This window comes from Athene cunicularia, assembly GCF_003259725.1.
Source record: "Athene cunicularia isolate RWA chromosome 8 unlocalized genomic scaffold, athCun1 chr8_part1, whole genome shotgun sequence".
NCBI classification, from domain to species: Eukaryota; Metazoa; Chordata; class Aves; order Strigiformes; family Strigidae; genus Athene; species Athene cunicularia.
In genome coordinates this window covers 258946-278999 of record NW_020799109.1, presented here as the reverse complement: position 1 = coordinate 278999, position 20054 = coordinate 258946, and the positions used below count along the sequence as shown (strand labels likewise).

General features: G+C 51.5%; 1 protein-coding gene across 1 annotated transcript in view; it reads right to left on the bottom strand.

Annotated features, from left to right (window-relative positions):
- Positions 1-2939: 2939 nt before the first annotated feature.
- CRYZ (crystallin zeta) overlaps positions 2940-20054 on the bottom strand; it is a 22793-nt gene continuing 5678 nt past the window's right edge. The window contains exons 8-11 of the mRNA XM_026853836.1: positions 10090-10278; positions 9254-9440; positions 3701-4018; positions 2940-3511 (exon numbers count right to left, since the gene is read on the bottom strand). Coding sequence (XP_026709637.1) covers positions 2940-3511; positions 3701-4018; positions 9254-9440; positions 10090-10278 — 1266 coding nt within the window. The remainder of the gene's footprint in view (positions 3512-3700; positions 4019-9253; positions 9441-10089; positions 10279-20054) is intronic.

Sequence of the window (20054 nt, the reverse complement as noted above, 5' to 3'; positions counted from 1 at the left end):
ATTCTTCCATTCACAGGACTCGCACCTACCTGATTTCGGAAGAGATCGGGCCCTACTTGACTGGCAGCTCCTGTTCTTAAGAAATATATATAATGAATAATGAAAGCACGTGCAAAACGTCCAAGAGCTACACACGCTGCTACAGGATTGTCCGCAGACCCAGGCAGATGATCCAGTGTGCACACGTGCGCCGAGAGCCGCCCTATGGAGGTCACCGCCCTGGACTCAGAGTCTGAATGCTTGGCGTACCAGGCGTGTTCAGCTGTAGAGCATGCAAACACATGTTCGCTATTTACTGCCCTTTCCTGACACTGAACAACACTGAGAACGTCCCGGGCCAGCGAACAAGCCACCTCTGGTTTGGTGGACGTTCCCTGGTTAAACGACCATTGTTGAGGGGTCAAACGCCTCGTAAGCAGACACCGCACATCCTGCATGGAGCAAACGTTTCACCCAGGACCGCGCCATGTCACGTTTTCTTTTAAACTGCTGAGCACTGTGAAGCTGCTATAGTCTTTTCTGTCTACTTTTCTGTTTCAAAGCACTCCCTGGTGGCCAGACTGGAAACACAAAGGCAACCGTCTTTAGCACAGGAGGGAACAAACACCAATTACTTGACACATTTAAAGTTCCTCTCCCATGCAGACTGATCCTCAGTGACTCTGTGTCACATCCGCCCAAAATCCCGCCCGTCTCAGCCGTTTCCCGCCCTGCACACGCAGCGATGGCCCCGCTGGGGCAGAGCATCCTGCAGCCACCGAGCAAGGCCTGGCAGGTGCCGCGGGGCCTCGGGGAGCCCCTGGGGCTGGGCAAGAGCCGGGGGGGCTCCGGCAGCTGAGATCCGCAGCCAGCACGGGGCTGGGACCGCTCTACACCGACCGCAGCGAGCTACTCCTGCCTGAGCCCAGCAGGAGCAAAGGCCCGGCTTGAACCATTTGTAAATATGAGCTGGAGTTGCTGGGGTTTAACAGTTCTCAACGTTTCCAAGACCAGGGAGGGCCCTGAAGCGTGGCCAGCGACAGAGTCCCCGAGGAGAGCACAGCCCTCCCGCACACGCCCGAGGGTCGCTCGCCTGCAGCCTGGGGTGGAGGCAGCCCCCAACCTAAAGACCCCTGGACCGTCCGTCCCCCACCTCTGCTGAGCACCCCCCACGCGCTCGTCGGAAGCGCCAGCGTGCGCCAGGGCCCCGTGCCCAGCAGAGACACAGCCCCGGCTCAGCAAAACATCCACAGACAACAGACAGATAACACAGCACGGACACAGATGGACACGAACGTGAAACCTCTTACTCAACAATTAACAACACAGAAAGCACATCTACCCCCCTGCCCCCAGCAGCCATCACCATCAGAAGCGAGCAGTGCCCAGGGAAGGGGGGAGGCTCGGCCAGTCCAATATTGCTCCGTGTTTTAGGAGAGCGAGCCTGAGAGCTGAAGGATAATCCTTGCTGTTACTGTCCTTGAAAGCACGAGGGAGCGATGCATCAGGGTTGGAGCATTTCAGGTGTCTGCTCCGCACAGAGAAGCTGGTCCAGCAAAGCGTGATAGATGGTTGTGGTACTCGCAGAGTAAAATAAAGATCACCCCAACCGGCACAAATCTACAGCGTTTGTGTACATGTTGCAGGACAGAGCACTGAAGCAGCAGCAGAGAAAGCTTGGAGTTTCTTCCCCATCCTGGAGCTGTACTGAGGGCACCTACAAAATAACAGGCAAAACATCAGCTTTACAAAAAAGGTGATAAGCTTTGAGCTACTGATACACAACGGTAACAGATTTACCAGGAGCACCTGCCAAAGCAGGCAGAGGGGCTGGGGCTGCCCTTGACCTGGGGCTGCCCTGCAAGGGGTGAGGGGCGGCCAGCGTAGCACCAGAACCAAAGGATTTGCAAGATTTCGGGAACAGGGAAGGGGACAGAAGACGCCGCCCCAAAAGGATTTACCATCCCCTACCCAGCGGCCAACAGCAGATACTTAAGGGAAGTGTAAGGAGCGGGGCCAAGGGCTGCACCTGCCGCTCCTGCAGGGATCAGCCCGGGACCTGACCGGGCGCGGGGCAGCGCCCGACCCGCACGGGACTCACCTCACGGGGCTGCTGCTCCTCTGGCCCTGCCAGAAGCTCCCAGGGCATCTGGGCCGGCTCCAGGGGACTGTCCTTCCTCTGCTCGTGTCCTCAGCCGCTCCCTGCACTACCCCCTCTCCCCTGTTGTCGCAGAGGCCTGGTTGTTCCCCTCAGCTTTTACCCTGCCTGCTCTGGCCTCGGCTCCGGCTCAGGATGTTTCTGCCATCGGCTGCTCTCCAAGGGACATGACTCACACGGGTCTCCGTGCCGAGGGAGCACGAGATGTCCTGTGCCCCACTTCCCCCCCGCCTCGCCTTGGTTCTCGGCCCCTTCCCTCACACCCTCCTGGCTGACCCCTTGCGCGCGAGCTCCATCAGCTGCCCCTTCCCCATCCCTGTGCCAGGCGCATCCGCCCAATGAAAGCAGAGCTTCTTGGCTGCTGAGGTGTAGCAGCTTTGGGCTGCCCCTGTTCTCAGGGCCTCATGGCAACTGGGGCTTTGGGCCAATGGGAGCCGCTATTGACCCCAGGTCAGATTGGGCCTGGGGATAAATGGAGTCCCTGGGGAGCCATTCGGAGCTCATCCCCTGGAGCAGCAGCTCCGGTTGAGGACTCTCCCCTGGGGTCAGGACGCTGCCCTGAGCAGATCCTCGAGGGTGAGCGCCCTCACTTGTCAGGTGAGTGAGAGAGCGTTCGGGGTTGGTGTTAAACCCCAGGGAGGGGGCCTTTGTTCTGCGTTTTGGGTGGCCCTTAAACCCTAGAAAGCTGTTCTGTTCTCCTCTCACAGACATTCGAACCTGTAATTTACGGAGAGCTAGTTGCCTGTGTTAATAATAATTTATTATTTTTGGTGGTTGGCTGTTTAATAGAGAGCCCCCTCTCTCAGCTGACACCACTGCCCCACTCAATCTCGCCCCCTCCTGCTCCCATCACTCCTCCTTCTTCCAGGTGCTCATCGCCTGCAGCCAGAGCACTCGCCAACTCTCTCTCTTCCACTTCGCTCTCCTGCAGGGCCTCATCTTCTGCAGAGAGAACGCTCGCGAGGTCCCTGCCTTCCACTTCGCTCTCCTGCAGGGCCTCATCTTCTGCAGAGAGAGCGCTCGCCAGGTCCCTGCCTTCCACTTCGCTCTCCTGCAGGGCGTCATCTTCTGCAGACAGAGCACTCGCGAGGTCTCTCCCTTCCACTTCGCTCTCCTGCAGGTCCTCATCTACTGCAGAAAGAGCGCTGGTGATGTCTCTCACTTCACTCTCCTGCAGATCCTCATCTCCTGCAGCCAGAGCACTCGCCAGCTCTTTCTCTTCCACTTCGCTCTCCTGCAGATCCTCATTTTCTGCAGACAGAGCGCTCCTGACGTCTCTCCCTTCCACTTCGCTCTCCTGCAGGGGCTCATCTTCTGCAGACAGAGCGCTCTTCACGTCTCTCCCTTCCACTTCGCTCTCCTGCAGGGGCTCATCTTCTGCAGACAGTATGCTCTTCACATCTCTCCCTTCCACTTCGCTCTCCTGCAGGGGCTCATCTTCTGCAGAAAGAGCGCTCGCGATGTCTCTCTCCTCCATTTCACTCTCCTTCACGTCCTCATCTCCTGCAGCCAGAGAACTCGCCAGCTCTTTCTCTTCCACTTCGCTCTCCTGCAGATCCTCATTTTCTGCAGACAGAGCGCTCCTGAGGTCTCTCCCTTCCACTTCACTCTCCTGCAGGGGCTCATCTTCTGCAGACAGAGCGCTCGCGAGGTCTCTCCCTTCCACGTTGCTCTCCTGCAGGGGCTCATCTTCCGCAGACAGAGCGCTCTTCATGTCTCTCCCTTCCACGCCACTCTCCTGCAGGGGCTCATCTTCTGCAGACAGAGCACTCTTCACGTCTCTCCCTTCTACTTCGCTCTCCTGCAGGGGCTCATCTTCTGCAGAAAGAGCGCTCTTCCCATCTCTCACTTCCACTTCTCTCTCCTCCAGATTCTCATCTCCTGCAGAAAGAGTAATCATCAGGTCTTTCTCGTCAAATTCTCCCTCCTCCAGGTCCTCCTCTCCCTCAGACTCAGCACTTGCCACTTCATCTTCCCCTGAAAAACCTCCCTCCTTCATGTTCTCTCCCTCCGATTCCTCTACGCCAGAGTCCTCATCATCACTCTGAGAGAGGTCCTCAGCCCTCCCCAGCTCCTCGGGCTGCATTCTGCCTTCCTCCTGGCCAAGGTCTTCCCCTGCCCCTGACAGCTCCTCTTCCCCACTTCCCTGCTGTTCGCGTTCTGCCTAGTTCTCCATCCCCTCCACCAGAACTCCCTGTTCCCCAGGTGCCACCTCTGTGCCAAACTCCTTTCCTTTCCCTGTCGCCTGTCCTTTCGGATCTCCCTATGCCACGGCACTCTCTTCAGGAGCAGATTCCTCCACCACAAGCTGACCCTCTGCCTGCAGCACAGCCACTTCTTCCTCCTGGGGCAGAAAATCTCCCACCCATTCCACTTCTTCTCCTGCCTCTTTGGTGCAAACTTCTTCCTCTTCAACAAAATCTGCCTCCTCAGGTGCTTGTGTCTCCCCTACCATCTGCCCTTCCCATGCCACTTTTTTCTGCTGCTTCCTGCACATTAAGTGTTCTTGTTCCTTCTGCCAAGAACACTCCATCTGGTGCTATTAAATAATAATCAATATAATACTTTTTAATTGAGATTTGTGTTAGTGTTCAGGCTGTTTTACAGGGTTATTATTAAAGATGATATCTCTACCAAGCAATGAGGGGACATCAACATGGTGACAAGAAGAAAGCTTGCTGTGCTGCTTCTCATCATGTACCTTTGCTCTCACTACGTTTCTAGTGCTGCTGTTCTGGCATCTGGCATAACTAATTTAAGCCAAAATGCTGATGCATGACCATCTTTCAACTCTGACAGCTCTGCCTGCCCTCTGTACTCTCCCCCTTCCCCCACCTGCCTAGCGGGGAGCCCAGGTGTGTCTACGAAGTAGCTAGAAGCTTGACAGTAACGCTCAAAAGTTAAGAAATAGTTGGTAAATTGCTCATGTAAAATACACACACAGAGGAAAAAGAATACTCAGCTATTCGTGTCATTGCTTCCCATGGATTCTGTAATTACATCAGGGGAATAACACAAGGTCGATTCCTGCCCCTGGGAATTTCACAGCAATGCCCTCACTGAATTCGGTCTGTGGGGTCTGTCCCGGGACAGGCCCCCAGCAGCCTGTGCTGCGGCACCGCTGTTCTGTACAAACATGGCAGGTGCCGTTTCCTTAAGAGGAGAGAAGGTCTGTGCCACCAAAAGGAACAAGAGCAATGTCTTTCCCAAACTGCGTAAAGGCTCTCTTGCCCCAAGTCATCTCCCACTCCTTTTGATTTGTTTTACCCCCCTGCACTACTGCTGCACCCCACAGTTCCTGCTTTCTGCTGCTTGCTGGTGCAACCGCCTGTGCACCCAGAGCCCGTCTCTGGGATGGCAGACAGAGGAGACTCCAGGCCTGGAGGACACTACTTGCCCGTCCTGTCTCTGCCAGCCAAGTGGAGCTTGTGTCCGGCTTGCCACAACCCTCCCCTGGCCCCACTGCTCCCCGCAGCCACCCCTCCCTTCCTGCCCCTCAGAGCCCGGCCCGACTCGCTCCCAGGTCTCCGCAGAGGGAGTGGAAGGTGCACAAGGCAGCTCAGGTGGCTGCAGACAGTGCAGGAGCCAGGAGCAGGCAGGACAGGCTGGGAAGAGAGCTTCCAGAGAGAGGAGGGAGGTCGGCGAGGGAGAGGACAGAGCAGGTGGCTTCCTGCCACCAGACCCCGCATCGCTGAACACTGGACCACACTTCAAAATTCAACGCTCTACTTTTTGCAATACAAGCAATCATGCCTTCGTCCAAGACACATCTTGCACCAGGTTTCTTCCTTATGTTTACCACTAGCTTTCTGTACCTTACCTTTTAAATTTTTTCTTCTTTTATACACACACACACACACACACACACATATATATATATATATTACAATGTCAGTTATCAGTCACTACTATACTTTCACACCACTCACTGAAAATCCTACCTCCTGAATCTGGAAGAGCTCAAGTCCACTACAAAAATCAGTAACATGAAATCATTTTTAAAATTGCTAAGGGAAGTTCGGGTACAAAATGAAAACATCCCAAACTGTCATCCCAGCTCAGAGTAAAGATTCCTGTCTCCACAAAAGTACAGTGTCCAAACTGTCCGGCTGCTTATATCAGACTGAGTCCAATGTAATGGATTTTGCTGGTCCCTGTAATATAGATGCTATGTTCACTTTGCCTGAAAGAAACCAAATGCTGTGTGGTGCATGGTATAGGCTGCCTGTCTACCTGCTTCATGAGCAGAAAGAGCAGTTCATTTACTGTGGCTGCTGCTTACAAAGTATTCCCTTCTGTAAAGTGAGGTCTTGCCTTGGGCAGAATGATAACGACAACCGTGAGGCTGTTTCAGCATTAAAGTATTCCAAATGAGGCACCGTGGAACCTGAGAAGGTAACAACTAGGAGATTCAGGTCTTTCCAAAGACCACCTGCCCGGGAAGCAAACATGTTTCAACCCCGATCCAGGGGGACAGTTGCCACAGAAGTCGGGCTGCCCAGGAACTACATCTTCTCTACCCTGCTCTCTGCATGGGAAACGCAGACCCGTGTGAAGACCAACACATGAAGACCACCAGGCTCTGAACTAAATGGTATCGACAGTTGTCTGCAGCCAGGTGAGGAGACTGAGGCAGATGCAGTTTCATCTGAGGAAGAATCATTGAGGGAAAAGACAAGAGCTGACAGACCAGAGACGAGAAGGAACCTCCAGCCTCCTGTATACACTCTCCAGATGAAAGACAACACACCTTACACGACTGTGCTCTTGGGCTCACATAGAGGAAGGAGATCCAAAGGCTCCCAGCTGACCAGAAAAAAAAACTTAGAACACCCTGGATTAATGTGCCAAAGTACGACTGTGCACAGCTAGCGATTTAAAACCAACAGAGACGCCTGTTCCTGCCTGCTGTCGGACCCGAGGGGATGGCAGAAGGAAAGGGAAGAGCAGCAGTGCAGACTGAGGTCAGTGTTACCCTGTGGGTTTCTTTGCTTTTCAGACTCTCTGCTGCTGGGGAGCGGAAGCTTAAGGTGACCTGCCAGTACAGCTCCCAGCAATGCACGGCTCGGGGTGCAGGGACCATAAACCTTCCTGGAGGGAACCAAGACCATGCTGAAGGTTCCTCACCGCCCATTAGGCCACTGCTCACCAGGAGATGAGCTTGGGAGAAGCCATTAAGAAGCGAAAGGGGAGCAGAAGTCATCCAACTGCCTCAGCTTGGTTTAAAATTTGAAACGTTAGGGCAGACCAGATTGGAGCCATGTCAATCTTCACCAGCAATAATTTTTTGAGGTAGATTAAAACCAGAGACAACCATTAAAAAATCCAGGGAAAATTCATGCCGTGGCATCTACTGAACCATGGAGCAGCCACCTTCCACAACATTTTCACAAAGTGGTGAGATTGCTTTTGTCAGGCAGCCTGCAGGGGTTTCAACACCGGAGCAGCAATACTGGTTTATAGACATAAAATTGTTATGGTTCTATGAATAGGGTTTTTTTTAAAAAATGTCTATGTGAAGCTCTCAACTATAGTTCTGATGAATCCTCAGTTCCCCAACTTAAGTGACTGAAGACCTAAGCTTATCTAAAAATAAGTGCTCTGTAAATGCCGTGATTGTGATGCTTCACAGACAAGTCATACATCTGACAAAACAGAACTGACAGTCTTTCGAAACACAGAGCCTGGGGCCGGGTGACAAACGCCGCTGACAGCAATTCTCTCTCTTGGGACTAGCGCGAAGAGCACAGCGAGATCAGAAAAGACAGAGCAGGAGCCCACCCCGGGTACTTCCACGCTTCTGACAGACCCCGTCACACCACCATTTTGATCTGCCCGCACTCAGACTGCAACTGAACCACCCCAGGGGAGCACTCTGCACCTTTTGCTTTCTTCAGCCTATGCAATTCTCTCTAATAAATTAGTTCTGCACTGCTAATGACAGCACCGGTTAGGAGAAACTCAGTCAGATGGGTCTCAGCGGGACAAAACCAGAACAGTGCCTATCAGTCTCCTCCCAACACCACCCTGGGAATGACCCTCGGAGGCCCAAGAATGGACTGAGAACCAATTCTTTCATTGCTCTATACTTGGTTTCATGACAATTCTTAATTTGCTATAAAATTTACCTAGGTAACCTCCAGGTAGATGGGGACAAATCTCTATGCATTTTAGGGCGTCGTTCCTACCCGTAATTCTTAGGATTCAATGATTTTTCTTGTCCTTCCTTGACCTGCACCACCCCAGAATCTCAGGTAGTCTCCTGGCAGCAGAGGTGAACAGGACTGGACTAAGGAGCAAACGCCGTTACCCCCTTACCATTCGGACTATCTGTCTGTGTTGGACAGGGGATCTCTGTCCAAGCCCAGAGCCACGAAACCGTGTGTGTTGGATGTAAGCACACGGGAATTGTGCTAATAAAGGACAACACTATTGTCTTAGGCCAGCTCAGGACCAGATCACTAGCCTGACACATTCCATTGATACAGCATCACATTCTGTCCTCTAGGTTTGCAAGGTTCTTCTTCAGTAGTCCTTGCTCAACTCATCTGAGCCTAGCGGTGAAAGTGCCTAAACTAAAGTTTCTTTCACACAAGAGAGGGGCTCCAGAAGCAAACATCTTTGAAGGCTTCAGCATTATTCAGGGAACAGCACGTTACTGGCTTTACTGTCTCAATTCTGAATGCAAACCAAAACAAAAGCAACGCACAAGACGGTCAGAGTAACCCAGCAGCAACCGCCTTGCAGAGCGTTAAGCACTGCTGTGTGGTAGCAAGTCAGAAACAGAAAACCCCTATTTAAGGACAGTTTGCTACTACTAATACTACTTTATTAACCACACAGCTCTATAGGAAATTAACCTAAGCTACAGTATTTTGTTAAATTAGTTCTCTAATTTCCTTCCACCATAATTTGCAGAAGTAATTCTAACCTCACTTTCAATCGTGAAACAGTAGATCCAGATTTACCGTGGAGGCAGATGGTATAAAAATCCCTGGATGCATATACCTTGACTGAGCTCAGCTGAAGTCATTTTGATCCCACACCAACATTTTAGCCAAAAAAAAAATTAAAATGGCCAGAATCAGTATGAACTCTTTGAGTCTTCACCCTTACCTCCTTCCAACGGGCTGTCTCTGTGAACAGAGAGGTTCTCCTCTCCACAGGGCTGCTGACGGACTGCGATGTCACTCCTGTCCCCAGCAGTCTTGCCAGGTACAGAGAGGTTTTCCCCCACAGCAGCCATGGTGACACATGGGCCGCTGGGTGCCGGGGACCTGGGGACCACTCCAGAACTCTGCAGCTGGAAATACACAAAAAATGCATTCAGCTTCCAACTCTAACAAAAGGTGGGCACAAAGAGCATGTACGCGTGGCGTACACTTGAGGCTTCATCTTTTAAGACAGGCCTTGAGCTGCTTAAATTGGGAAGAGCTTTGTAATATGCAGAAGGGGAGGAGAATATTTCAAACTGAAAATCCACTGCATCGAATTGCCCAGAATTGCAGGGACCATGACCTGTATCATGCCTCCCAATCCGGGGTTCCTACAATTCCCTGCACAGGAGTCAAACCCGGCTGGAGATCTAGTGTAAGAGATGAAGTTTCCATACGCTCAAGGCACTTCACATACCCCTCTGAAGTCCTGGTACCAGATACGGTCAGAGACAGGAGCAGATTAACTAAACCAGAAAGCTTTAAGTAAGAGTCCCCATGGTTTTCCTGTTCAAGACATTTTTTTTCCCCCAGCTGATGAAAAACACCAAACATTTTAGTATATAGAGAGATGGGTGGCAGTTACGTATTTCAGGAGTTAGGAATTTTCTTTCTTTCAAAAATTCAGTGAATCTTTATGCAAACTAGGTAGACACATCATTCAGCACTAGGCAAATACACCAACAAGGAAGATTATATACCTGTACCTAAACAGAGAAGTAGACAGAGCTAACTTACCTTCCTCAGACTGTGCTCTGCCTCAGTGGGCACACTGATGGGACGCAACTGCCTCCCTCTTGTCACCCCACTTCTCAGTGTCTTTCCATCTTTTTGCTGGGGTGGAGGTGGCGTTGGTATCAGACCAAAAACGATGGGAGACCTGTCAGTCGTGCCTTCCACCACATTTGGGCCTTCACGCCTCTCCTCCTGTGAAAAGATTTTAACCAGGTTAAATAGGTTATGCAAAACCAGCGACCGAGCGCATTGAACCAACCATGGTTTGACAGCTCCTTACACCTAGTAAGACGTGTGTGTACTTCTAGAACAATTCCGTAACTCGGTTCTTGCAATTGCGTTCATGAAAAGATTTCTGTGCTAAAACCCTTTCTTTTAATTTGCAAAGCACGAGGCAGACTGCTTGGGATCGTCACCCCCACAGGTATACAGGGCACTGTGAGCCGGGCACCGCTTGTAACCGTGCAGAGTTCTGGTCCCCGGCAGACAGAACCCCACGGCCCTGCTGCGTTCCCTCTGCTGGCAGGTAACATCGCTTGGCATCGATTACACAAGATGTGGTTCAAAACGCTTCTCGCATTTGTGGTGGCGGTCTAGTCCTCCTTCAGGATGAGACACAAACAGAGGCCCAGGGTCCTGAACAGCAAAAGTCACCTCTAGAGAATAAATTCTGCAAACGCCGCGTGTGCTGGGTCTGCGCTCTGCGCCATGTCTGCATACCCTGTGACCTATCTGGCTGTTTGGTCAGCAGGGAGCATTAAGTAGAAAGTGCCAGCAAATTCTTGGAGAAAGGATCCTGCCCATCACCATACAGAGCAAATGCAGGAGGAAGCTACTCGTCCAGTGTCTGCCAGGCAGTGGTCACATTCCAAAATCCCCCAGTCCCATGGAACTCCTAACACAAAACCGATCACACCATGTCTTTCTAAAACAGAAATCCAAATCTCACCTGAAAGTAACTGTGTATGTATCAGATCATGTCTGGCTACTCCAAAAAGCTCTCATTCTCTGAACCTGCTAGACTGACTTAGCAGGAGGAATGGTAAAAAAAAATAAAGAAGTTTTTTGCTACTTTGCAGCTGTAGATGAAGATGAAAACTTGTAAGACTGTGAAAATATTCCTGAGTTCTTGGAGTTAACCAGGTGGCTGCCTCCCCCTCTACATAACAGTCTATGTGGAGGGAGAAAATTATGCATGCAGAGATTTTATACTATAAAAAATAAGTCACCACATTTTTCTTCCCTGTGATCAAGAACTGGGCATTTGACCAGTAAGTCAATGTCTTGAAAATTAAGGGGGCGTTAAAAAGGAGAGTTTAAGTAAAAGCTGATGGCTGTTTGGAAGGCATGCTGCCTGCAGTATACAGTTCTGGGAACTCCAGTACTAAAGCAGTATTATAAAGCTGTCCCTAAAATCACGTTATTTCCAGACAGAACTATGGCCTCACCCTGCCAGCAGGCTGTTGGCTGGGTTTAGGTGCCGGGCACTTCTTTTCAGGTGTTGCAGTCTTCACAGCCTCTTCTGCAGCACTGATGGGAAGAAGTGGGAAACGGAGGGACTGCTGCAGGTACTGTGGAGCTGTATGTGGTCTTCTGCAAGTCTAGAAAAGGAAAAAGAAAACAGGTACAAAATCTCAGTGTACAGTTTCCAGTGCAGAGCAGCATCATAAGGGGAAAAAAAAAAAAAAAAAAAAAAGCAGCACTGATGGAGGTCTTTGGAAGTGATGAGCGATTCTCAAGTACCTTCAGGAAATTAAATTTTCTAGTCTGCCTCCGAAGAGCCAGGCACCTTTAGGCATCTCTCACTGAGCACCCAGACACTGGAGCACCCAGAATAACTCTTGACCATAAGTACAGGTTTTGCTGCTGTCTCCTCACGTGAGCTCACAGGCACGCAGCCGTGTGCTCCAGCACACGCACACCGAGAATGCACACCAAAGCAGGCCTATCTTTGCTCAACACTCAGCATTTCTATGACCCGTTAGTTCACCTTTTCCTTGTATACCCCTCAGAACACCAAGTTCAAAGCCTGTTTCTCCGAGTTAACTGGCTGGCTCAGAAGAGGCAGGCTCCTTGGATCAGCGTCGATGCCATGGTGTCCACCATCACACACAACTACAGGCCCAAGCGTCCTCTCTCTGCAGAGGAGGTTACTCAGGACTGAAAATCTCACTTCAGTCTGCACCCACAATCTTCACCGAAACCAAGATCCAGTTAAAACTGAACTATCTATTTGACCTTGGACCTTAGACGTTAGCATCATTATATTTCAAGAGTATATTAACATTCTCCCTCTGCCTGTTAACAGAGAAGAAGAGGTTTCTGAGCCTGAGCTCCAAAGCACGGCCTTCAGGATGAGCTTTAGTCGTACTTCACCCCTTCACATGTTTCCTAAAAGACCTCCGTTGCTCTCAGGATTTTGGAAGGTGTGTGAACAGCCTACAGCCACAGCACTCATTGACAAGACAATGTACTAACACTGGCCTAGTCTTGGGCAACAAGGCAGAGAAAAGGGAAGGATTAAAGCAGATTTATCACAAAGACTTCTTTTTTTCTAGGTTCTGATGTGCCATTCCTGCAACATCAGCTTCTGCAGACTTCTCTCTAATGACACAGCCCTGCTAACAGGAGGTCGGCCCCAGGGGAGGGACGTTGGGCAGTCACTGCTCTAGACTAAGCCCAGACCTCACAGGCCTACGTGCACGCCTGGCCTGCGCTGTGTGTGCTCACGCCAGCGCCTTCGGGTGCTGATAAAACTCACCCCTTGTCGGGAGCGAACGGCTGGTTCTCTGGAGATGGGAGGGAAGAGCCCACGACTTCTGGGACAGGCTGGTGGGTGAGGGACACGTATAAACATGGCACTTCCCGCTGGTCTTCTGGCTGGTTCCACCTACAAGATAAAATTACGTCTCTGAGGTACTAAACTGTGTAAAAGAGGCAAGTCAGCATCGGCCTGCCAGCTCTAACAGCAGTGTCTGAGCCAGCCTGCCAGCTGCCTGTCACTGGACAGCTGTGACACGGGGACGCCTGCTTAAGGAAGGAAAGGAAATCATGGGGAGAAGGAGAGGGACGAGGGGAAACACCTGTTCCCACCTCTGACTCATTCCCCTGCAGCCCTCTCCAGCTGCTGATCCTCCCAAATTCAATTCATCTGCCTCTTTCCGCGTATCTCCCAGTTCTTGGCTTGGCTGAAGGTCTCTTTCTCTTCTAATTTTGAGTGCACCTGCCACTTCCTTGCTCTGCTGCTGCCCCTCCCTCCCTTCTCTTTCCAAAAGCCCCACACGGGGCTGAGCACCCTTCCGGAAAAGGCAGCTCAGTCTCTCATCCTCCCTTGCTCAGTCATCTGTCTCTCCTTTCCTTTCACGTTAGCTACTCAGCCGGATTCACCACAGCTGAGGGTTAAATCACACTGCTAACTGCAGGCCGGTCCCTGTGCCCGGCGCGGGTCCGCAGCAGACACAGATCACCCAGCTGCGGGGCCGTGGTTCAAGCCCCCTGCCGCCAAACGCCAGGCAGCCGCTCACTCACCCCCAACCCTGGGGCACGGGAGAGGGAACTGGAGGGGCAGACGGGGGGAGACTCCGCGGCTGAGATAGAAACAGTTTAACAACTGAAGTGAAATAAACCAACAATATTAGAAAGTATAAACGGGTAACGCAGGAGGCGCCTGCCACCGCCCACTGGCTGACACCCCACCCGTTCCCAGCTGGTGATCCCGGAGCAGCCAAGAACCCGACAAAGCCATCCCAGAAGGAGAGAGAACCAACCCCTTCCCAGCCGACCCTCCTTCACATCCTGAGCGTGACGTTACACGATCAGGAATATTCTCTGCCCAGTTTGGGGCTGCTGCTCCAGCCGTGCCCCCTCCCAGTTTCTTGTGCACTCGCCCGCGGGCAGGACAGGGGCAGTTGGAAAGTCCTTGGTCTCTTGGCAGCAATGGCAGACATCCCTGTGCTATCAGCACTCTTCTGATACCAAACCCCACACTGAATCCAAACACAGCACTATTCTAGCTACTAAGAAGAAAAATTAACGCTGTCCCAGCCCAAACAGGACAGCAGGGCTCTCCCCTACACTCCCCACTGAAGGAAGCAGTTTGGGTTTATGTTCCAAATCACCCAAGTCCAGGCTCCATTCACAGGCTGCCACTGGAGTGACTCTGCCAGCAGGACTTCAGTCAGTAAACAGTGCAACTGCCACAGCCATCGCTGTCTGTCACGAAAATCTCCTCCTTCCTTTACCACTTAAAGGTATTATTTAAAATCAGAAAGGTTTGACATTGCTTTTCAGCTGCTCCAAGCAGCAGCTAGCTTCACAATGCATTCTTCTCGATGGACACAGGCTCCTAATACAGAAATATGATGCTGAGTATATTTCAGCCAGAATCAGAACAATTTGTCCCATGTGAGTCCAAGTGACTTCAAGGGGAGAAGAACCACGGACTTCTGTGGGACTTCCATGACTAACAACTACAGAACCAAGCTCTACCTCCATGACACCAAAGCAAGGGCTTCTGAAACCTCTTTTCATTACTTACATGCTGGTTCTGCTAATTAGGGTGTGGAGAGGCAAACAATTGAAAATACGATCTCAGTGTGCAGCTGCAGTCCAGAGCAGAGAGCGTCTAGAATTACTACAAGAACTGCAACACGTAGCCTGAATTATTCATCCTGTTCTGGTTCCCCATTTCAAAACAGAAACAGTAGAACTAGGAAAGGCTGAAAACTGGCAACAGCAATGAGAAGCCTGGAATGGCTCATGGGTGAAAGCCTCAATAGACTGAGACTCTTCAGCTTGGAAAGCTGAGAATATGAAAAAGGTGTGTAAAACTACAAATGCCTTGGAAAAGAACAGCTATTAACTCTTTTCATAAGGAGAGCAATGGAGCACCAAACGGAATTATCAGACAGCAGATACATTAATTATTGTGCAGAAATGTGAGAAAGTGCCATTTTCTACAACTCCTAATTAAATTCCGCAACCAAGCACACTGCAGAACCAAAATAATAAGTAGATCCCAAAGGAATTAGGTGCGTGAATGGAAGTTCCTGACTGCTGGACAGAGGAAGGAGGAGATGTAACCCAGGGCAGGATCACCCTCTACTTACCCGTTTCTTGTACTTTTTTCCACAAACCTTAGAGACAGAGCCCTTGGCCCAGCGAGCCTCTGGCCAGAGCCCTGATTTAACCCCAGGCAAAGCTGCCGCGTACCCCCAGCGCTCGGGAGCATCCAGCCTTACCTTGACATTCCGCACCTTCTCCTTCCTGCCATTCCTTGCTGGTTTCTTCTTTGCTCCTGGCTGATGATGACGCTGTCAAAGTAAGAGAGAAACCTCGTCAGTGGACACTATGAGATGTCAGTGAAGGTAATAACCCTTGCTTCTGCTCAGCTTATCACCTGGTGCTCCCCGGCCGTTACCCTCACCGAGCCCTATGACAAAGCCCCTGTTGGTTCAACCATCTGCATGACACCTCTGCAAATTAACATCAGCAATTAACAACTGAGCATCTGTAAAGTTGTAGGGACCAACTCCATTCTTGATACGTAACAGGAGCGTGCCCGAATTTTGTGTTCAGGTGAGATATATGACCCTGTTCCAACAGCTTTGTTTGGACTAGAATTTTTTTAAGCCAAGTAGCCCCGTGAGTATCACCCCACAGCCTGACGAGCGCGGGAGGGCAGCGCGAGAGCCAGGACAGCGCTCACCCTGCTGGCGGGGCGGGCTAACAACCAGAGGTCAGTGGAGGTTTCACGCGGGGATGTCAAGCACAACGACTGTCCTCTTCCCGGCAGGACAGAGCCCTTCAGGGCACCACGAGGGCGCAGCTACCCCAGACAGTCCAGTAGGAGTGAAGAGCCCTGGCTGTCAGCGGGGGAGTACCTGACAGGGCTCACCGAGCTGGGGAATGCGTACCTCGGTGTCAAGGGCCTTATTAAACACTGTGCCAGCCAGGTACTCCTGTACGTATCGCAGATGTTCTTCCCGCAGGGTGTTAAGCCGGTACTCCTTCTCCGGAATTATTCTTCCACTCTTCGTGATCTGCCGTAAACAAATATAATGTAACTTAAGAGGGACAAGACAGAACAAGCCATGATTTTGAACAGAGCCCAATTTCCCAGAAAGGCTGCTTTCTCTTCCTGCTTAGTTACCACCTCTGCTTCTGCCACGGTGCTGGAACTCACTTCCGAGCACAGAATTGTCATTTCTTTGACCCCATGGACCCCACCAGCCAGCTGAAGAGAGCAGGAGAGCCCCAGTCCCATCTCCTAAAAGCTGCGGGCTCAGCCTTGCTCTCCAGGGGCTGCTGCCCAAGCCAGCAGAGGGCAGTTAAACACCTGCCTTTGTGCTAAACACAGTCACACCCAAGAGTGCATAAGGGTATTTTAAAATGTCCAGCGCATTCACCTTTACCAAATCCTTCAGCTTCATTAAAGCCTTTTCAAAAAATAACCCTGAAGCTATTTAAACAGCTATTAGAGTCAAAGACGCTTAGATGTCACATTCTAAAAACCTAAGAGAATCAGTACCCTAAGAGAATCAATGCTGCCAGGGGATATGGTGTAGGGGAGAACTCTGGGATCGTGTGGCTTTGATCTGGCACAGCAGAATTGCACGTGTTTGGCTGGTCAAATTCTTACCGATGACAACGCATACCTCTAACAAATGAACAACAGGACTGCCAGTGATTTGACTTGCACAATATTAAGAGAAACAAATAATTCTTTTTTTTTTTTCCTCAGAAAAGGAAATTTTTCAGTCTCACCAGTCCTGATCTCTGAAGGTGATTTCTTATCCTGGCACTGCTGAAATATCCAACCAAGTGTTTGTCTCTCAGACTGCTATAGGTTTCCAGTAATCTGAAATAAAAGCAACACAGATGCATATAAGCCACTTGACAGCCAAATTATTAGAGACCTGCCCAATAGTTTGCCACACAAAATGCGGTCTCGTTGAATCATGCCCAACATTTTGTCAGGTAAATGCCCATCAGAGTATGTAAAAGCAACATCCTACAACCTCCGGAAGATTCCGGTCAGAAACAAGGGACGTCTACAGCAGGCAGAGCAGCTCAGCCCCGGCCAGCGCAGCACCGCCAAGGCACAGGCTCCAGCAGAGCCCAGCCCTGGAGGGCTCCCAGACCAACCCCCACGACAGCCTCCCCGGATAACAGACCCTTCCGGGATTTCAGAGCGCGCTTCCAAGGCTTGAGAGAGACCGACCGGGCAGCACTGCCACGGCTCCGAGGTGCTGTTCGGCCCAGCAGACTCCGGGACGCTCTGCTGGGCTCCTCCCCTTCCCAGAGCCCTGGCGCAGGGGTGCCAAGTCCTCCTCTGTATCCAGAGCAATAAAAATGAGCACAAGGCCTCCAAGTCTCTTCCAGTTCCTGTGTCAATATGCTAAAGGTTCTCTGATGCGTCCCTTGAACAATCCAAAGTGAACAAATTGATCTCTCTCCTATTTATTGGTGAGAAGCTGCAAGACCAACAAAGGAAGAACCAGACCACGCAGCCCATCCAAGCAGGACCCTCCCCTGCTCTACCCAAGGCACGTCCTGCATCCCTGGACAGCCAGAGGGGAATCATCACAGCTACACAGAGCAGAGGCTCCTTTTCTCCATACACCAGTCTCACTGGTTACGTGGCTGTTTGTCTATTCATTGGCTACTTTTCTTGAAATCCCCCACTGTTCGGGTATCTGACAAACAGTGTTTCCCTTCTTCCTCCTTATCTTCAGTTCCTTTCTCAGGTGACACAGAGCTCCCCTGGGACTTTTCCAGCTGCTCAGGGGTACACAACAAGCTGGTCAAGGCCAAACTCAGCAATCAAGGACAACAAGAAATGTTTCTATAATTTTAACAGTTGGACTAGATGATCTTCAAGGTCCTTCCTAACCTAGTTGATTCTGCAATTCTGGGAAACTGTTTGCGCTCTGTCCAGCATTCGGCAGACCCGCTGCCTCCCCCGACACAAAGGTGTACTCAACAAAAGAAATTTCTTTTTTAAAAAAGATCAAAAAAACCAAAGAGATCTGGGGTTTCACAATAACCTCACAGGTAGCCTATCAACAATAAATTAAACTTCAAACAAACGATTTAGCTCATCCTGTTATGCACGTTGATGAAACACTGGTACTACAGCAACTCTTCTACATTACTTTTTTAATCCACTGTTTGCATGCGCTTTTGAAACCACCAGATTACATCGGCTGTGCTGATGGACTCATGGTATCACCTGGCAGCTGCATACGGTGGCTGAGGAGAAAGTCGATCCAATTCCTTCTCATTTACTTCCTTGCATCTAGTATTTCATGGACCATATAACCAGCTAAAATGCTGCTCCCACCTGAGCAGAGGGATGTAGCAACTTCTGTTTCAAAGGAGTCTGCACATGATTTTCTCATTTAGATGATGAACAGGCTGGTCCTCAAAAATGCTGAATTAAATTAAAGGTTCAGAAGGGTACTGGAGGGAATGAGGAAATGCTTTGGGCCTGAACCAAGACCCGTTAAACCCCTGGAAGGCAGGCAGCCAGATGCCCCAGCACCCTGAGCTCTCTGCTGGGGAAGGCCCCTCCCGCCCAGGAGGGCGGCACAGGGACAGCGCACGGGACACACCGGGCACCACGGTGCACAGCATGGGTCTGGGCTCATTGCTGGCGCCACAGAGCAACGCAACCCGGGGCTTGGGCAGCGCCTCCCCAGGAGCAAGTTATCGGAGAAATGTCACGGATTTTCTAACCCCATGATGTCAGAAACAAGCTCTGGAGCAAAGCAGACCCCTGGTCTCATTCAGTCCTCTGCTCCTGCACCTGTTATCAACTAAAGGATAACAGAAGTTCATGTCTGAGAAGTTTTCTTCCAGAGAGTTAAATATTTAAGAACTACATTTAAATGTCACCTCTAAATCCTCTACAAGAGATAAAAGCGCAGAACTGACAAAAATGTGTGTTAGAAAACCATACAGCTGAGGAGAAGAATCAGTCTTAAACAGTACTGTACAAAGTGTTTGTCACAGTCGTGTCACAGTACGTCCAAAAAGTCGTCTTTTATATATATATATTTATTTCTAGGACTCCTTTTTCTCTGGACCTCACCTCGAGGAACCGCTCCGGCTTCCGCAGTTACTAACCTCTACTACTACTGCCATGCTTGTCAGAAACCACACCGGGACACGGCCCGTTCACGTGCAACGGGTGACCCCGACTGCACCGCGGCCCCCGTGTCCCCCCTGCTGCCACCCCCTGGCACCACACGGGAGGGACAGCGACTCAACCGGACACCGGACCCCCCCCTCCCTGCTCCCCGGAGCCCACCCGGACCGGCCCTGGGCCCTCCGGAGCGCCCATGAGCACCATGCCCGGAGCCCGCCGAGCCCCACTCACCTTGGCGGCGGGCAGCTGAGGTCAATGTGCCGGCGCTCCGGGCACGGCAAGGGGCAGCTGTGCCGAGGAGCCTGTTGGGGCTGGCTCCGGCTGCGCCTGGGAGCTGACGGCGGGACCGGCCGCCGTGTCCTGGCGCTGCTCGCCATGGCCTGATGCTGCTTGCCGCCCTCTCCTCACTCACTACTCGCCAACTCCATGCTTCTCGTCATCTCCTCACTCCTCGCCTTCTCCTCCTCAAATGAGCGCAGCTGCCCGGCACCGCCGGTGGCGTCCCGGGCGTTGCTAGGAGACAGCGGGAGCGGGGCTTCGCTCGGCCAATGGCGGCAGCGCTGCCCGGGTTGCTAGGAAACCGTCTGGGGTGGGGCTTCGCTCAGCCAATGCTGGCACTGCGGCACGGGTTGCTAGGAAACAGGGTGGGGGCAGAGCTTCTCCCAGCCAATGGCAGCAGCGTTGCCCGGGTTGCTAGGAGATCGTCTGGGGCGGGGCTTCCCCCAGATAATGGTGGCAGCGCTGCCCGGGTTGCTAGGAAACCAGGCGAGTTTTCTCTCAGCCAATGGCGGCAGCGCTGCCCGCGTTGCTAGGAGAC